Genomic DNA, 16,943 nt, shown 5'->3' with positions numbered 1-16,943 from the left:
TTCATAAGGACACAACACAAACTTAGACAAAAGCAAAAACAAGACCAGACTTTCTCATCTCACCTATGTTACTGAGGAAGAGGAGTTGCCTAAGGGAAAGGGGTTGAGAGGAAGGAAGGGGGCTACTTGAAGAGCAAATGGCTAGAAATTCAGTATTTGCTACTACTGGAGACACCATGTTAACATTTCAGCTGGTGTTGACCCACTCCTTAGGAGGAAGCAAGCTCTTACCTGAAGCTGAAGGTGATAAAAGTTACTGATGCAGGGAAAGGAGTCATGGCTGAAGATGGAGGACATAGGGTTGCCAGGTTCCTCTTTGCCACTGGTGGGAGATTTTTGGGGTGGAGCCTGAGGAGGGCAGGGTTTGGGAGGGGAGGGACTTCCATGCCATAGAGTCCAATTGCCAAAGCAGCCACTGCCTTCCATAGAGTCCAATGGCCAAAGCTGCCATTTTCTCCAGGTGAACTGATTTATATCGGCTGATATTATATTTTCAGTGTTAAGCATTGCAGTTTCATGCTTTTTGCCATAAATGATTACCTGGAGGTTGGCAACCCTAGGAGGACAGCATACAATGCAGGGCTTGTTGGCTCATGGACTTGGACGTCAATGTAGAAACAAATGCCCCCCTGAATTCATTTTTGTTTGATTCCCAACCCATTTGAGTGCCCTTCTAGGGTCTCCGGGACACAAATGTGGTCTCTCTTATAGGGTTGCCAGGTCAGGGTTGGGAAATACCTGGAGATTTGGGGGCGGAGCCTAAGGAGGGCAGGGTTTGGGCAGGGGAGGGACTTCAATGCCATAGAGTCCAATGGCCAAAGCGGCCATTTTCTCCAGGTGGGCTGATCTCTATTGGCTGGAGGTCAGTTGTACTAGCAGGAGATCTCCAGCTAGTACCAGGAGGTTGGCAAGCCTATTCATCTAATACAGGATCATAAAAGAGACAGGGAGGAGGCTATACTAGGAGATTCATGGGAAGAGGGAGAAGCACTCTCCAGTTGGATCTCACAAGGCCAGGAAAGGTCTCCAGAGGGGGTTCCCCTAGAGGCCGGGAGTACAGAGAAGTCCAGGCCTGGTCCCTTCAAGGCCCTCCGATGCATTGTGATGCAAGCACTGCCGTTCCGGGTCACAATGCGGCCCTGTTGCTGCCTCCCTCTGGGCTCTGTCCGAGCCTGTCCTTTGCAATAGGCTCTTTCAAGCTGCCCAGTGGACTCTAGGGAGCACTCCTCCGCCTTTGACAGGTATGGCTTGGGACAACGAGGGCCTGGAGGCCAAGCTGAGCCCCTTGCATCTCACAGGAGATCTTGGCTTGAGTTAGGCCTGCCCCACGTCTTGAACCTCTTTGGAATGCCTGGGCCTTGTTCTCAAACGAGCTTGTGCCCCTGAGGACGTCTTTCACTTCTGAGGCGGACCGCCACACACATCTAGGGGGTATAGGGTTGCCAGGTCCCTCTTCGCCACCGGTGGGAGTTTTTTTTGGGGCGGAGCCTGAGGAGGGTGGGGTTTGGCGATGGGAGGGACTTCAATGCCATAGAGTCCAAATGCCAAAGCAGCCATTTTCTCCAGGGGAACTTATCTCTTTCGGCTGGAAATCAGTTGTAATAGCAGGAGATTTCCAGCTGCTACCTGGAGGTTGGCAACCCAAAAGGGGGATGTTGCTGCTTTCGTGTCTTCTGGTTTTCTCCGAATCTAGGTGCTGAAGCTTTTCCTAATACTAGCAAAAGCTTCTCCTGCCTTGTTTCTGTTTGTGAAGCTGCTTTTCAAAGACACTCATCCTGTTTTTTTAGAAAGGCAAGAAGGTGGGCAGCCTTATAGTGACAAGAAAGGAAAGCTTCCAGACCTGAGGCAGAAGGGCTCTTTCCTGTTAAATGTGAGCCTCTGCTGTTTCAGTGAAGATGGGGAGAGAGGTTGGACTGGGTGTCCACTCACTTCTGGTGGTTATAGAAAGGGCCATCAAGCCGCAGCTGACTTAAGATGACCCTGAAGGGTTTTCAAGGCAAGAGACATTCGGGGTGGCTTGCCGTTGCTGCTTCTGTGTAGTGACCCAGGACTTCTCTTGGTGGCCTCCCATCCAAATACTAAGCAGGGTTGACCCTGCTTCATTTCTGAGATCTGATAAGATCGGGCTAGCCTGGGCCATCCAGGTCAAGGCCCACTGACTTCTAGCCACCTACAATCAGCAACGTAGACATGCTGTAGATATGGGTGTGTCCTATCCACTCCCCGAGAGAGTTTTTGCATTTCCTACCCTGTAGACCTTATCGCAGGGCCATTTTTGCTAGCACTGTGCACTCTGCTAGATGGTCTTTTATTAGCCCAGGGGCCCAGGTCTAACGTGGAACTCAATGGGGAAAGGGCCTTATCGCACTCACCCTTCCTTTATCAGACAGGTCTGGGGCTCGGACATGAGCTCCCAAGAGACCCCACAAGCTCGGAGATTTCCCATAGAGGCAGGAGATTCTCCCAGCCTGGCGACTGCCCCTGATACCCAGGAACCTGTTGCCCCTGAGCGCACTGCAACAAGGTAAGGACTGAGTCAATATGGAAAAACAACGCCTAGGACAAGCTGAATGCCTGCTGTTCCCTTCTGTGCAGGGAAAAAAATGTAGCTATTATGGGAGTCAACAACCGTTGAACATTAAAGAGCTGAACAACGTCCATGTTCAGAGGAAGAGATCAACAGAGAGCCAGTATAAGAATGCCTGTGTTCATATCTGATAACATGCAACCTGATAACTAGGGTTACCAGGTCCCTCTTCGCCACTGGCAGGAGGTTTTTGGGTCAGAGCTTGAGGAGGGAGGGGCTTCAATGCCATAGAGTCCAATTGCCAAAGCGGCCATTTTTTTCCAGATGAACTGATCTCTATTGGCTGGAGAGCAGTTGTAATACCAGCTAGTACCTGGAGGTTGGCAACCCTACTGATAACTGACATACTGATTGATCATAAAGTTTCCAAATGCTGGTTGTTGTGAGTCTTTAAGTAGAAAGTGGCACACATAAGGTCTCACAGTAAGTAATAAACAGGCACACCCTATGATCTAGTAAAAAAAGGTAAAGGTCCCCTGTGCAAGCACTGGGTCATTCCTGACCCATGGGGTTACGTCACAGCCTGACGTTTCCTAGGCAGACTTTGTTTACGGGGTGGTTTGCCAATGTCTTCCCCAGTCATCTTCCCTTTACCCCCAGCAAGCTGGCGGCTCATTTTACCGACCTTGGAAGGATGGAAGGCTGAGTCAACCTTGAGCCGGCTACCTGAAACCAACTTCTGTCAGGATCGAACTCAGGTCGTGAGCAGAGCTTGGACTGCAGTACTGCAGTTTACCACTCTGCGCCACGGGGCTCTGATTGTTCTACTGCACTGGTATAAATCTGTGCACTGCTCACACTTGGATTATTAGCAGCTGCTCACCTCTATCGTTCCCCTTTCTGTTCAGCATCTTTAAGAAGCCCTTTAGTCCCATAAAAGTCTTTGTCTGCCATTCTCTGCACACATCCCTCCCTCCTCCCGTAGACCTTAACATACAGAACATAAGAAAAGCCATGCTGGATAGGGTTGCCGGCCTCCAGGTACTAGCTGATCTTCTGCTGTTACAAGTGATCTCTCAGTTCACCTGGAGAAAATGGCCACTTTGGAAGGTGGACTCTATGGCATTATACCCCATTCAAGTCCCTCCCCAAACCCAACCCTCCTCAGGCTCCACCCCCAAAATCTCCAGGTATTTCCTAACCTGGAGCTTGCAACCCTAGTTGGAAAGCAAACATTCCTATAATAAATACTTTAACTTTTAAATGCACATTCTAGAATCTGCATAGCTTTTAAAAAATCACCTTTGGGCATTGAACCTTGCAAGTTTGGTGGAGGAGGCTCCCTCACATAAGTTTTTTTCAGTTTTTTTGCCATCAAGTCACAGCTGATTTATGGTGACCCCCAAAAGTTTTTAAGGCAAGAGACGAACAGAGGTGGTCTGCCACTTGCTGCTTCTGCGTGGCAACCCTCAACCAGAGCTGTCCCTGCTTACCTTCTGTGATCTGACAAGATTGGCTAGCTGGCTATAAATCTTCTGGGCAGCCCTTAGTGTAAAGAGAGAGTCCTGCTAGCTGTACCATCTTTAAAACAGATCTACCTGAGATCTTTTGGACGGAAAATCCAGGTGCTCCTGATCCCTTCCCCCGTAAAAATATAAGAGGCTCCCTGCTGCATCAGACCAGTGGTCCATGTAGTACAGCAACCCGTTTCACACAGTGGCCAACTGGTTGCCATGGTGGGTCAACAAACAGGGCACAGAGGCCAAGGCTGTTGCCTCCTGGTGTTGCGCTGGGATTCAGAGGATTACTGCCTCTGACTATGGAGTGACCAAGCCATTGATAGACCTCTTCTTCTCCAGGAATCAGTCTAATCCCCATGTGCCTTCGATGCCCTCACTGCTTCCTCTCATAGTGAGTCCCACATTTTAGTTACTGGTTGAGTAAAGAAACTGGTTAATTTTGGGCACAACCCACTGGGAAACCACGTCCCCTTGAAAAGAATGGGAATTGCATAAGCCTTGTGTCCAAGGTCAACCTAGGGGATCATGTGGATGAGCATTCCCTGTATATTGAGCTCGTGGTTGTAATGATAAAGCTCAGAAACTAATCTCTGCAAGAAGGACGTGGTCGAGTCACAACTCATGGCAACCCCACCCATGGGGCGTTCCAGGCAAGAGACAAGCAGAGATGGTTTGCCATTGCCTTTCTCCATGTAGCAACCCCAGTATTCCTTGGTGCTGTCCCATTCAAGTACTAACTGTGGTCTACCCTGCTTAGATTCCAAGTTCTGACAAGCTTGGGATATTTGGGCTGCTTCTTTGCAAGAAAGAGAATGCTAATTCCTTATGATGTCCCATTCTGGGCCACATTCATCATTCTTCCCTTCCCGCGTGTGGATTGGCCCAGCCGAGGCACCGAAAAATCATGGGGTGTAATCGCTTTCTCTGTCTCCTTTCTCTTTTTGGGCAGGCAGCTGCGAAGATGTCCAGGGTGCCACTGCCTGACCCTGCCCAACGTTCCCATTGACGTCTACATTGCCATGGGTGGGAGCCACAGGCCACGAACAACCTGAAGTCTCCCCCAGGTCGGGCTCAAGTGCTAAGGCCACGGCAGCTGTCCCAGGAAACACCGCTGACAGCCGGACAACAGCAAAGCAAGCCACACAGAACAGTGTCGCACATTTTAATAAAAGGACACCTTAAAATGTTTCTGTGAGGGGGTCCCTTGATGGAGTTCCGCTTCCTTTCTGTCTGCTGCAAGCCCTTCCTTGCTCATCAAGCAGTTGGAACCAAGCAGGTGTCCAGAGTACATGAAGGGGAGGGAAGCCTCAGAATCTGAACCCAGGACTCAGCCCTGGGTCAAGTAAGTAATAGGAGAGTGTGACAAAGGCAGGCTACAAATGAAGTAAATGAGTTAAATAAAAATAAACGGCTAGATGTGCCTCGAGCGAAATAAAAATAAATGGCTGGATGCACCTGGAGCCATTTATGGACTTAATGACATTGGGATTGATTCGTGTCTGATAATTCTGATGCCAGCATGTGTAAGAGCTCCAACTTTAATCTCATTGTGATGCCTGCTCATGTCATAACAGGCACAGATCTAAAATAAATCCTGCCTGTTCATGTCATAGATGTCACAGATCTAAAAAATTCAAGAAGAATAACTTGTTAATGAATCAAATAACTAAAAGGAGACACATTAAATTGGGCCCTGGATCTTTAGCTGAAAGGACTAATTTGTGGGCTTTGCCAAGGAAAGAATAGTTAACAAAATGTTTTCTTAAAAATTTCAGGAAAGTTTTAGCTTAATCCCTGGTTAGTCAGTAATTTATTTATTCATTTATTTTAAAAAGGGGGAGGCTTGGGGGACCTTAGAAGCATAACGTCTGCTGTGTATATGGGTTTTTTTGTGTGCTGTCAAGTCATAGCTGACTTATGGCGACCCCATAGGGTTTTCAAGTCAAGAGACATTGGAGGTGGTTTGCCATTGCCTGCCTCCATGTCACGTCCCTGGTGTTTCTTGGAGGTCTCCCATCCAAATACTAGCCAGGGTCAGGGCTGAGAGTGTGTGACTAGCCCAAGGTCACCCAGCAAGTTTCCATGACACGAGTGGTGTGTATATGTACCTGTAGCTATTTATTTATCCAAACAAACCTGATATCAGTGTTATTCACTCTGTAGCTTTTTCCATCAACCAGAGAGCCCCGATTATCGTAGGTCCTGTGTGCTCCCCACCAAATGCACAACCAATAATATCTGATGTAATTAAATATATAACTATTTTCAGAGCACCTCTGGGCATGCAGGATTGTCCCTTCATTACTGAATCTTAGACATTCCTTGTGTATCTGGAGTCAGAAACTGAGTTTGCAGTAGGTCACACAACACAAAGCGGCGTGTGAGCTTTCAAGTTCTCCAGAACTCTTTATTACACTGGGGTGTTTAAAAATAAATGCTTCCCTAAGGTTAATAGTTCCCTTCAAATTGAACTCTAGAGATGGGGTTGGTGAGAACCTCTCCCCAGGCTAAGTTTTCTCCTTGTGAGAAGTTTTTGTTTGTGGCATCCATCAGAGGCCTGCTCCATTCTACTGCTCCAATCAGCTTCATATGCTGAATCTGCACAACTTTGGTGTAAACTTCATGAACCCCTCCTCCTCCTCTAACCCACCTCACAGGGATGTTTTGATAAAATCGGGAAGGAGTAGGGTTGTCACGCCCCTCTTCGCCTCTGGCAGGAGATTTTGGGGGTGGAGCCTGGGGAGGGCAGGGTTTGGGAAGGGACTTCAATTCCACAGAGTCCAATTGCCAAAATGGCCATTTTCTCCAGGGGAACTGATCTCTATCAGCTGGAGATCAGTTGTAATAGCAGATCTCCCAGCTAGTACCTGGAGCTCGGCCACCCCTAGGAAGGAGAGAATGCTGCTTCGAGTTCCCACTGAGGAGTAATGTGGGACATAAGTAGCTATATCCACAGGCACATAGTGCGGCAGAGAGTACGTGTGCAATAGATACATTTGCACACACGACTTCTTTTAAAGCCACAACCTTCTTTGTTCACAATCCTCCTTTAACCCCTGTTTTAGCCAGGATCATTAGGCGAAACGCATGCGTTGAATCCTGGCTGAAACCGGGATGAAAGGAGGATAAAGTGACCATGCGTTTTCACCCAAAGTTGCCTCTAGTGCACACGAAAAGCGGCACCAGAAAGACATGGGAGATTTACTGCGACACACATTGAAATCTCCAGCGTCTTTGTGAGGGGGGGGGAGAGAGAGAGAGAGAGAGCGATTGCCCCAGTGACACCTCCGCCACCCGACCCATCCTTCGACCCTCGCTTTCGTCATCGCGAGCCCCGCCCCTCCTCTTCAAACGCCTTCCTCTTTAAGGAGGGGGGCGTGACCGGCGGGCTGCCTGGGATCGCCGAGGCGTTCTGTCCCCCCTCGGCTGCCGTCGGCTTCCTCTTTGGCCCCGTCCTCCCTCGCAGGCCGCTTGGCTCATTGGCCTGGCTCTCCCTGGCCCGCCATATTGTCGCCGCCGGAGCCGCTGCCGGAGGGAGGGAGCGTGCGAGAGAGACAGAGAGAGAGACTCGCAGGCATGGGTGAGACACGGGAGTTGGCTGAACGTGGGGACCAGAGCCTTCCTTCCCTGAGGGCTCCTTAGCCTCCCGGCTGACGAGGGAGGCGGCCTTTCTCCTCCCCCCTTCCCTGTTTGAGGGGATTCCGGCGAGCTCTCTCCCCTTCAGCCGTCCTTCTGAGGCGGCGCTGGGCCTCCCTTCCTTGGGGCCGACGCTCCCTTCGGTTCCTGGTTCTTCGAGCCGCCGGTCTTGGGGTAAGCGCTGCTCGGGGCCCGGCGTAGGGTGGGCAGAGGCCGGCTGCGCCTGTGCGGGTGGGAGTTGCTTTTCCCCGCCACACGCGCGTTTCTGGTTTCCCGGCCGCGCCTCCCCACCCCGACCGAGAGCCTGGCCTGCATTCCGGCGGCCGGCCGGTTGCCTCGGGAGAGGGAGCGAAGTTAACGTCGTCGTCTGCCCCTCCCCCGTCGCCCTGCAGCGCCGCTCGCCTTGGTGCGGGTGAGCTGTTTGCTCTGCCCCTTGCCAAGCTCTCCAGAGAAGGGCTGGCTGTACTCTGTCCCGGAGCTATAAAGCTGTGCCTCCCGTCTGTGCATTTTCACGTGGCGGTAGGGACGCCGGGCAAGCCCTCGGGCCCAACCAGCTTCCGTTCCCGGTCTTCCTCCCTTGCCCCCTTGGAAAACTTTTTTTTAAATTTTTTTTATTAGTTTTCATAAAAACAACACATTATAAATCACATACACAAATAACTAAAAAGCAAAACAAAAATACAAGAAGAGCACTTATACTACAGTTTTACGTCTTCTGTTATAATATTATAGAATAAACAGTGCCCAAATACCCACCTTAAATGAGTGTCCCACCACCACTGGACTTCCGGAGAAGTATTCTGACAGTATTTAAAATGACCTTAACCTATCCTTATATAAACTACATTACCATTTATTTATAATTCATTAACTATACTTGTAAGATGTATTTTTGCCAGTTCATCCCAAAATGCGATGGCCTTTAACCAAGTTTTTTTTAACTCTTCCATATCTTTACCATGTAAAGACTCTGTATGTTTGGCCATCCGCATATACAACCACAATTTCTCTCTCCTTTGGAAAACTTTTTGACGTGAGGGAGAAGCGTCTTGACCATACGCACGACAGTGGCTTATTTTACTCTAGCTTTGATATAGTGCTGAGTAACTCTCTGGGTAGTCTTGTTTGCAGTGTGGATTGTGGGACAGTGTGGACTGAATGCATACATGAACACATGAAGCTGCCTTATACTGAATCAGACCCTTGGTCCATCCAAGTCAGTATTGTCTACTCAGACTGGCAGCGGCTCTTCAGGGTCTCAGGCAGAAGTTTTTCACATCATCTACTTGCCTAGTCCCTTTAACTGGAGAAGCCAGGGATTGAACCTGGGACCTTTTGCACTCCAAGCAGATACTCTACCACTGAGCCACAGCCCTAATTGTGACAGCATGTTCCCATGGGGCAGTGTGAACGGTGTTAGTAGTAGGCCATCACTTTATCTAGAGCGGTGCTGTCTGTTTTGACTCACTGCCTTTCTGAAGAGTCCTGGCTGCGTGGTGTCCTTATACACCGGTGTTGAAACCACGGGCCTTCTTTGTGACATGTATTCTCTGCCCCTGAACTGTTGCTGTCCCTTGGCCTCAAAGACTTTTTGAAGAGGATTTGTTTGTTACAGCTTTTTGCTTTTGCAGTGATATTAAAATTAGTGGTCCGTTAGTGTGTGTGTGTGTAAAGTGCCTTCAAGTCACAGCCGACTTATGGCGACCCCTTTTGGGGTTTTCAAGGCAAGAGACTAACCGAGGTCCATTAGTACCGGTACAAAAAAGTGGCTTAGATTGGGCTGTCATTGCTTGGTTCATGCCCTTGGTTTAGGAAGAATAATGAAGGCTATAATATGGTTTGTAGCCTGAAATAGAAGAGCTTCCCTGCCTGGTCTTCCAGAGGTAGTTCTTACTTGCCATAGGTGGCCAGGCAACTGGCTATTTTACTAATCTGTGAAAGACTTGATGTAGGGAGGTAACAACCACAGCTTTTGGGTTCCCAAGCACATTTAGATTCCTCTATGATAATTTACTATGCGTGGAGAGTACTAGTTTCAATCCTGACAGTGTGAGGGTGAGAAATGGTTCTTGGGTGAGTCTGAAAGGAGGATACATCCATTTGGCTGTAGTTGAAATCCCAGGAAATGTGTACCGTATATACCCGTGTATAAGCCGACCCGCGTATAAGCCGAGGTGCCTAATTTCTCCCCAAAAATGGGGAAAAATTAGGCACCCGCGTATAAGCCGAGGGTCGGCTTATAACCCCTCCCCCCCCCCGCAGGCTTACCTGGGCTCCCGGCAGCAAGCGGCGCGGGCCTGGCGGCGGCGGCGACACAACCGAACGAGGGCCGGGGCAGCCGCCCTGCAGCCGCCCCAGGCTGCCCTCGGCCGCCAGCAGCGACAGCGAGGCCTGGCGAGGGCCGGGGCAGCCGCCCTCGGCCGCCAGCAGCGGCGGCGAGGCCGCGTGAGGGCCGGGGCAGCCGCCCCAGGCCGCCCTCGGCCGCCAGCAGTGGCGGCGAGGCCGCGCGAGGGCCGGGGCAGCCGCCCCAGGCCGCCCTCGGCCGCCAGCAGCGGCGGCGAGGGCGGGCGAGGGCCGGGGCAACCTCCCTGCAGCTGCAGGAGGCCGCCCCAGGCCGCTCTTGGCAGCAGGAAGCGGCGTGGGACCGGCAGCGGCAGTAAGTTCCCTGCTCCCTCCTCCCCCCTCCCCTCCCCTACCGTATTGACCCGCGTATAAGCTGAGTTCGGCTTTTTCAGCCCTTTTTTGGGGCTGAAAAACTCGGCTTATACGCGGGTATATACGGTAATGCTGTTTTTTAGTACTTCAGTTGTTATTTTACACACTCTGTATCTGCTTTCCCCTCCCACCCAAAGAGAGGGTCAAAGTGGCTACCAAAACCCCACAGCAATTAAAACAAGTCAGTATATGACAATAAAAGTCTAATTACTGCTGGTTGAGCCCATTGTTGAATGTTACCTAACCTTAGAAATAACTTGAAGATGGGCATGTGAAATTGTCCTACCCTACAGTACATGAGAGAAAATAATGGTTATTTGTGCCTTGTCTGACACAAATGGGTGATAAAAAGGAATCTTGGAAAGTGAAAACGTTAGATGAAATTCTCCAGGAGAAGAAACGCCGAAAGGAACAAGAGGAGAAAGCAGACATAAAGCGCCTAAACAATTCTGATGATCGGGATTCAAAGTGCGATTCCCTTGAAGAGGGAGAGCTGAGAGATCACCGCATGGAATCCGAAAGCCAATCAAAGAGGAAAAGCCAGAAGAGAAAGACCCTCTTTCAGATCTGCAGGACATCAGCGACAGCAAGTGGAAAACCAACTCAGTAGACGCGTCATCAGGGGGAAAGGGCTCCGGTTTGGAGGAGGAGGACAAGGAAGAAGAGGAGGAGGAGTCCAGCAGCGAGGAATCTGAAGAGGAGACGGAGCAGTTCCGAAGAAGTCTCCGAACAGTCTGTTGAAGAGGTGAACGACGAAGAAATTAGTGAAGAGGAGGAATGGGAGAATGGCGACCACATCCCAGTCGAGTCGAGGTTCGATCGAGACTCATTAGGGAGTGAAGCAGAGGAGGAGGATGTCACTGAGGCCAGCCCGCAGTCCAACACCATGACGGAAGGAGACTACCTCCCCGATTCGCCCGTGGAGCTGAAGCAAGAGCTGCCCAAGTACCTTCCTGCCCTTCAGGGCTGTCGTAGCGTGGAAGAGTTCCAGTGCTTGAACCGAATAGAGGAGGGAATGTACAGTGTGGTGTACAGAGCCAAAGCAGATGAGGTTGTGGCCCTGAAGCAGCTGAAAATGGAAAAGGAGAAAGAAGGTTTCCCCATAACGTCGCTAAGGGAAATCAACACCATCCTGAAAGCACAACACCCGAACATTGTCACCATTAGGGAAATTGTCGTTGGCAGCAACATGGACAAAATCTATATTGTCATGAATTATGTAGAGCACGACCTCAAGAGTCTCATGGAAACGATGAAGCAGCCCTTCTTGCCAGATGAAGTGAAAACGTTGATGATTCAACTATTACGGGGAGTTAGGTACCTCCATGGCAACTGGATTCTGCACCGAGACTTGAAGACTTCTAACCTGCTGTTGAGCCATGCTGGCATCTTAAAAGTTGGAGACTTTGGCTTGGCCCGTGAATATGGGTCACCTCGGAAACTGTATACACCCATTGTTGTGACATTGTGGTACAGGGCTCCAGAGCTCTTGCTTGGAGCCAAGGAATATCCCACAGCCATCGACATGTGGTCCGTGGGTTGTATATTTGGAGAACTGCTAACCCAGAAGCCGCTCTTTCCGGGGAATTCAGAAATAGACCAAATTAACAAAGTTTTCAAGGACCTGGGAACCCCAAGTGAGAAAATCTGGCCTGGGTACAATGAGCTGCCGGCAGTCCAGAAGATGACCTTCACAGAGTACCCGTACAACAACCGCCGCAAGAGGTTTGGGGCGCTGCTCTCTGACCAGGGATTTGATCTCATGAACAAGTTCCTGACGTACTACCCCGGCAAACTAATCAACGCGGAAGATGGTTTAAAGCACAAGTACTTCCGAGAGACCCCCCTGACGATTGACCCATCCATGTTACTGACGCAGCCGGCCAAAAGCGAGCAGCAGTGGGTGAAGCGCGGTACGAGTCCACAGCCTCCCGAGGGGGACTTAGGATACAGCCAGTTGACCGACGACAATCTGAAGGATACAGGCTTCCACCTGACAACCACAAACCAAGGGGCATCAGCTGCCGGCCCAGGCTTCAGTTTGAAGTTCTAAGCGGAAGGTGCAGCAGATCAAAGAGACAGGAAGCGAAAGCGGTGAACGTTTCACCCTTTGCCGGTGCAGTTGGCAAGAGCTTTCGTTGCGCTCCTCCCGTTTGGATTCTGCTTCTTTATTTGCTGCGGAACATTGTCTGTGAGCGGAAGGCTTCTTCACCTGTCTGGAATACAGTACAGCGTTCCATTCTGTGGACTGGAATTAATCCAAAAAAGCCAAGGACTCTTCTAAACAAAAACAAATAAACCTGAAGTTCAGTTTTGGAACTCCCCCCCTTTTGTTTTTAAAACTTTTTATGTTGATTGGTGTCTTTTGCTTGTAAATTTGTAGAATAAAATTTTTTTTAATTTTTTTGAGTCTAATTACTGCTGATAACAACCAACAAATGCCCTTCAAAACATTTTACTTTTGCATTCTTTCCTAAAGGACATCGGGCAGATGCCTTCCTCATGTTTTCTAACTTCTGTGGAACTTTTTCAAGAATATGCAGTCTGAAGTGTTTGTGAACTCTTCTGAGACACAAGCTGAGCTCCTGTATGCACACAGCAAGACTAATCTTGGAATGTGAGAAGGAAGTTGCAAAACCCTGGTCCATCTTCTTAATGGAAGAATTGGCTCCTGGTTACCTCTGCCTGTTTACTACCACATTTAAGAGAAGGATGAAATAAATCTCAGCATTTCAACAAATGTTTTTGATTCTTTTGTTTTTCTACAGAGAAAGAACCCTTTTTTGTCTAAATTGTCTAAATGGGACCCAATGATGGAAGAGTTGTTATGTCTAGTATAAAATTCTTTAGTCATCTAGTAATACAGTTGGTATGCTAGGAAGAGGCCCTCTTTTGCTGCAGTGTTGGCCTACAAGCCTGTGAGTGAGAGAGTTTGAGCTTTCATGACAACTATGACTGGGGGGATCTCTAGTCTGAGAACTGGTGGGCGCATCAGAAGCAGAGGCAAAAGTACAACTAAAATTGGAGGTCTTTATCCTTTCATGGGTGGGTTTTCAGCTGTGTTTTTGTGTGGGACCTTCCACCACTTGGGGCTCCCTACATTTAGTTCTCACTGGCAGACAGGATAACACCTGATACAGTGGCCCCTACAGAGCTGAGGAGAAAATTGCATCCCCAGGTGCCAAAGTCACATTTATGAAAGATTCATGGCTAGTAGTTGTTGTTAGAGCTGTCTTCCACCAGTTTGTCTAATTCCCCTTTAAAAACTATCTTAGATTAGTAGCCCTCACTATACCTTGTGGCGAGGAATTGCTCTTGGGAAATAGTTTAAGACAGCTGAATGAATACTCCTACAGCTTGTAAAGGTGACCTACGGTTTCTTGACTTTAAAAAGAGTCACATAGTAAGATAGGTGGTCTAGAGAAGAATTCCAGACACAGTAGTGTAATACCTTATTATTAGGAACCACCAAAATATCACTGAATAGTGAGCACAAGCTTGTAGGTTCCCAAGAACTTTTAATTAAGCTGAATGTTAAGTACAAAGTGGTGGTGAGGAATATAGGACGACCTTGGACTTTAACATCATGCCCTGAAACATCTTTTTCTCAGTTTTCTCTTTTTTGAGGGAGGGGGGACTTAATCCCTAGTCTGAGTTTTTAGGAACTCAAAGTCTTTTGTATATTGTGATATTTTGGCAGTTCCTGATATGATGACACTACTGTGGAAAATATAAGTTCACAATACTATGATAAGCTTCAGTGCCTGGTTGTAAGGAAGGGGAACGTCTTGGGATTCTCTCCCTTTATTGCTGTGAAGATACCCAAGAGTTATCTTGGAATTATGCAATTGTCCAAAGAATTTCAAGGCTTCAGTTTGTCTTGTACTTTTAGGTAAAGCCTTAATCTATTCAATAGTTCTTTGAGAAGGCAAGTCTGTCCTTGAGTTTGCTGTGTTGTATCTCCGGATACGATTGGCTAGAGCGTGTACAGAGAAAAAGTTTCAAGGGTCCCTGCACGGTGTGTGTGTGGTTGGACGCTGTGACACAACATCTAAACTGGACTTGGCTATCGACTGCTTGGCCCTGTGTTGAAAAAGCACTTTGCTACATGTGAGTAGTGTGGAATCTTAACTAACGCAAGTAGCAGTAATGCTGTATCTTTATAAAGCACTTCACATCGTCCCCTAGTGATACTTATAATAGCCATAAAACTGCAGCCTTCTGGCACTTTAAAGACTAGCAGACTTTTGTAATGTGGTAATTCATTATCCATCTGTTAGTGCTTTAAGATGCCAGAAGATTTGTTTTAAATTTTCTGTGACAGACTAGCCCTGCAGCAACTTTAGAACTGACCACAATCCTGTAGATCAGTGTTGTCTCCCATACAGCAGGGGATGCCACCTCTTCACTTGGGACTTAAAAGGAGGTCTCATGGAAATACACGAGAGCCTGGTATGATGACCATATGGCAGATCTAACCAAGAAAAGTCTAGTGACACAAAACCTACACTTCTGTGCCCACCTGAAAGTCCTGATTGATCAGCAACTGCCAGCATGGTGTAGTGGTTAAGAGAGGTGGACTCTGATCTGGAGAACTGGGTTTGATTCCCCACTCCTCCACACAAGCAGCGGAGGCTAATCTGGTGAACTGGATTCCTCCCCCCCACTCCTCCACATGAAGCCAGCTGGGTGACCTTGGGCTAGTCACACTCTCTCAGCCTCACCTACCTCACACGGTGTCTGTTGTGGGGAGGGGAAGGTGATTGTAACTCTGTTTGAGTCTCCCTTAAGTGTTAGAGAAAGCCAGCATATAAAAACCAACTCTTCAACAACAACAAAACATAGCTTCCTTGAGCCTAGAGGAAAGGTGGGGTATATATATTTTAATTAATAATCTGCAATTAGGGGTGGTAGTGGTTCTACACCCTTTATTTCTGTGGGGGTTAGCCCTGTTTGCTTAACATTTCTCAGAACCCAAACTGCTGCTTACAGTAGGAACAAGTAAGTGCCAATCAAACTGCACCAGGGCAGCCTCTAAGTCTGACAGCCCCTGGCTATCATTTCTCTTGCTGTGATGCAGCTGTCAAAATATTCATGGAGTCTGTCAAAACCCATACACTGGATGATATGGGAAGACTGGAAAAAATCCAGCCGTCTGGATACCTAGTTTTTAAGACTTTGTAATGAAGTTTTCCCTCTGTCCTGGCAATGGGTACCACTCAGGGTAGCCTGTAGTGCAGTCACGTGGTGTGATTTGTGACTATGTCTGTATCTTCCTTGGGTTTTTCTGCTCTGAGTTGCTTCTGTTGGGAGTTACAGAGGGCATGGTGTCAGGAGTTTGGCATCTGACACCTGTTGCGATGTTGGGGGATAACTTCGACCAGCATGTGAAAAGGCCATTTATAGCAATAGCTTGACTTCCTGGATAGCGAAATGCTTTTCCTTTCTTCCCCTTGTTTGCAAGCCGGCTTGGTCAGCAAAGGGGCACATTCCATGGATGCTGTTGCGTTGTGAGCTTGTCTGCAGCGGTGATGACTGCACCAGGCCATCAAAAGAATTGTCTGAATAAAGGATTTGCTAGCAGACGTACAATGCTCTAGTAATCCATTGTGAGCTGTTGGGATACCTCTTAGTTGGCTCTGTGTGCACCTGCGTACACATGCATTGAGGAACACAATCTGTGGTACTTCAGAGGCATAATTGTAGTGAAGGCCCGGAACTAATAAAAACATAGAATACCTCAGTAGGTGCTGCCCACATGCATCCAAGCCTGAATGGTGGGAAACTTTCTCTCTTTATAAAAGGATAGGTCACTCCAAATGTGGAAACACATTCTGAATTACTGTGGGATTATAGCTTGTGTGCACAGGCCCACCTATTCACTGGATCTGATATGAGCTATTCTAGTCAGTGACACACTTTGTGCATCAAATTATGCTGACGACATCGATATATTTGAAACGTATATCTCTGACCAGCAGCGTGACTTACTGGCAGACCCTCTTAAGAGGGGCTTAGGGTGGCTTTAGGTTGTCTTTCCTTCCTGTCTTCATCACCTGCGAATGCCCTGCTAGTAATCTCGTGCTTTTGCTGTCTCTTTGGTTATCTGGTCCGGTCGTTTGTTCAGTATCCTAAGCTTCTTTGGGAAGTGTAGGGAATGGAACGAAGGCTGAGAACTGACATGGGTGGGGCAGGCTTTGTTCCGGACTGTAACTTTCTTTTCTGAGCCCTTAAATTAGCCTTTACTAGGCTCACCCTCCCACGTGCCCTAAAGGGGGATTGTTTGCTTGGTGCAGTGAATTATTATCCTGAACAGAACAGTTAATTGGGCCAGCAGCAAGTGGCAAAGATATGTTAGATGTAGTGCTTGGTGTGGACTTCCGGTATTCTTCAACATTGAAAATAGGTTTTTGGGGAAATCTAGAGATGTAAAAGTTCTAGAAATGTTGAAGCTGTGGGAAAAATGGAAATAATAGGCAATACTTCCCTATCAAGTCTAATATTTTATTGTATTGCTGTTATACTATAAAATGTGTCTTTGATAA

The 16,943-nt window shown here is 48.3% G+C and overlaps 3 protein-coding genes and 1 pseudogene across 3 annotated transcripts in view; all 4 read left to right on the top strand.

Annotated features, from left to right (window-relative positions):
- The window catches only part of EIF3I (eukaryotic translation initiation factor 3 subunit I), a 130,200-nt gene that overhangs the window by 9,585 nt on the left and 103,672 nt on the right, over positions 1 to 16,943 (top strand). The gene's annotated exons all lie outside the window — the stretch shown is intronic.
- FAM229A (family with sequence similarity 229 member A) lies at positions 1,217 to 5,125 on the top strand. The gene is made up of 3 exons (XM_056847057.1): positions 1,217 to 1,241; positions 2,387 to 2,524; positions 4,997 to 5,125. The coding sequence occupies exons 2-3, from the start codon at positions 2,406 to 2,408 to the stop codon at positions 5,097 to 5,099; spliced, it is 222 nt and encodes a 73-aa protein (XP_056703035.1). The 5' UTR covers positions 1,217 to 1,241; positions 2,387 to 2,405; the 3' UTR covers positions 5,100 to 5,125.
- The window catches only part of KPNA6 (karyopherin subunit alpha 6), a 35,478-nt gene continuing 26,155 nt past the window's right edge, over positions 7,621 to 16,943 (top strand). Inside the window, exon 1 of the mRNA XM_056847049.1 lies at positions 7,621 to 7,627. Within this exon, the coding sequence (XP_056703027.1) occupies positions 7,624 to 7,627 (4 nt within the window). The 5' untranslated portion in view covers positions 7,621 to 7,623. The remainder of the gene's footprint in view (positions 7,628 to 16,943) is intronic.
- Positions 9,746 to 12,453, top strand: LOC130475787 (cyclin-dependent kinase 11B-like; annotated as a pseudogene).

The sequence above is a fragment of the Euleptes europaea genome, chromosome 3 (assembly GCF_029931775.1).
Source record: "Euleptes europaea isolate rEulEur1 chromosome 3, rEulEur1.hap1, whole genome shotgun sequence".
Classification (NCBI taxonomy): Eukaryota; Metazoa; Chordata; class Lepidosauria; order Squamata; family Sphaerodactylidae; genus Euleptes; species Euleptes europaea.
This window is presented reverse-complemented; position numbering and strand designations above follow the sequence as displayed.

Coding starts and splice junctions, on each gene's coding strand:
- FAM229A (XM_056847057.1), top strand. CDS start 2,406: ATGAGCTCCCAAGAGACCCCACAAGCTCGGAGATTTCCCATAGAGGCA. Junction 2,525..4,996: donor CCTGAGCGCACTGCAACAAG/GTAAGGACTGAG, acceptor CTTTTTGGGCAG/GCAGCTGCGAAGATGTCCAG.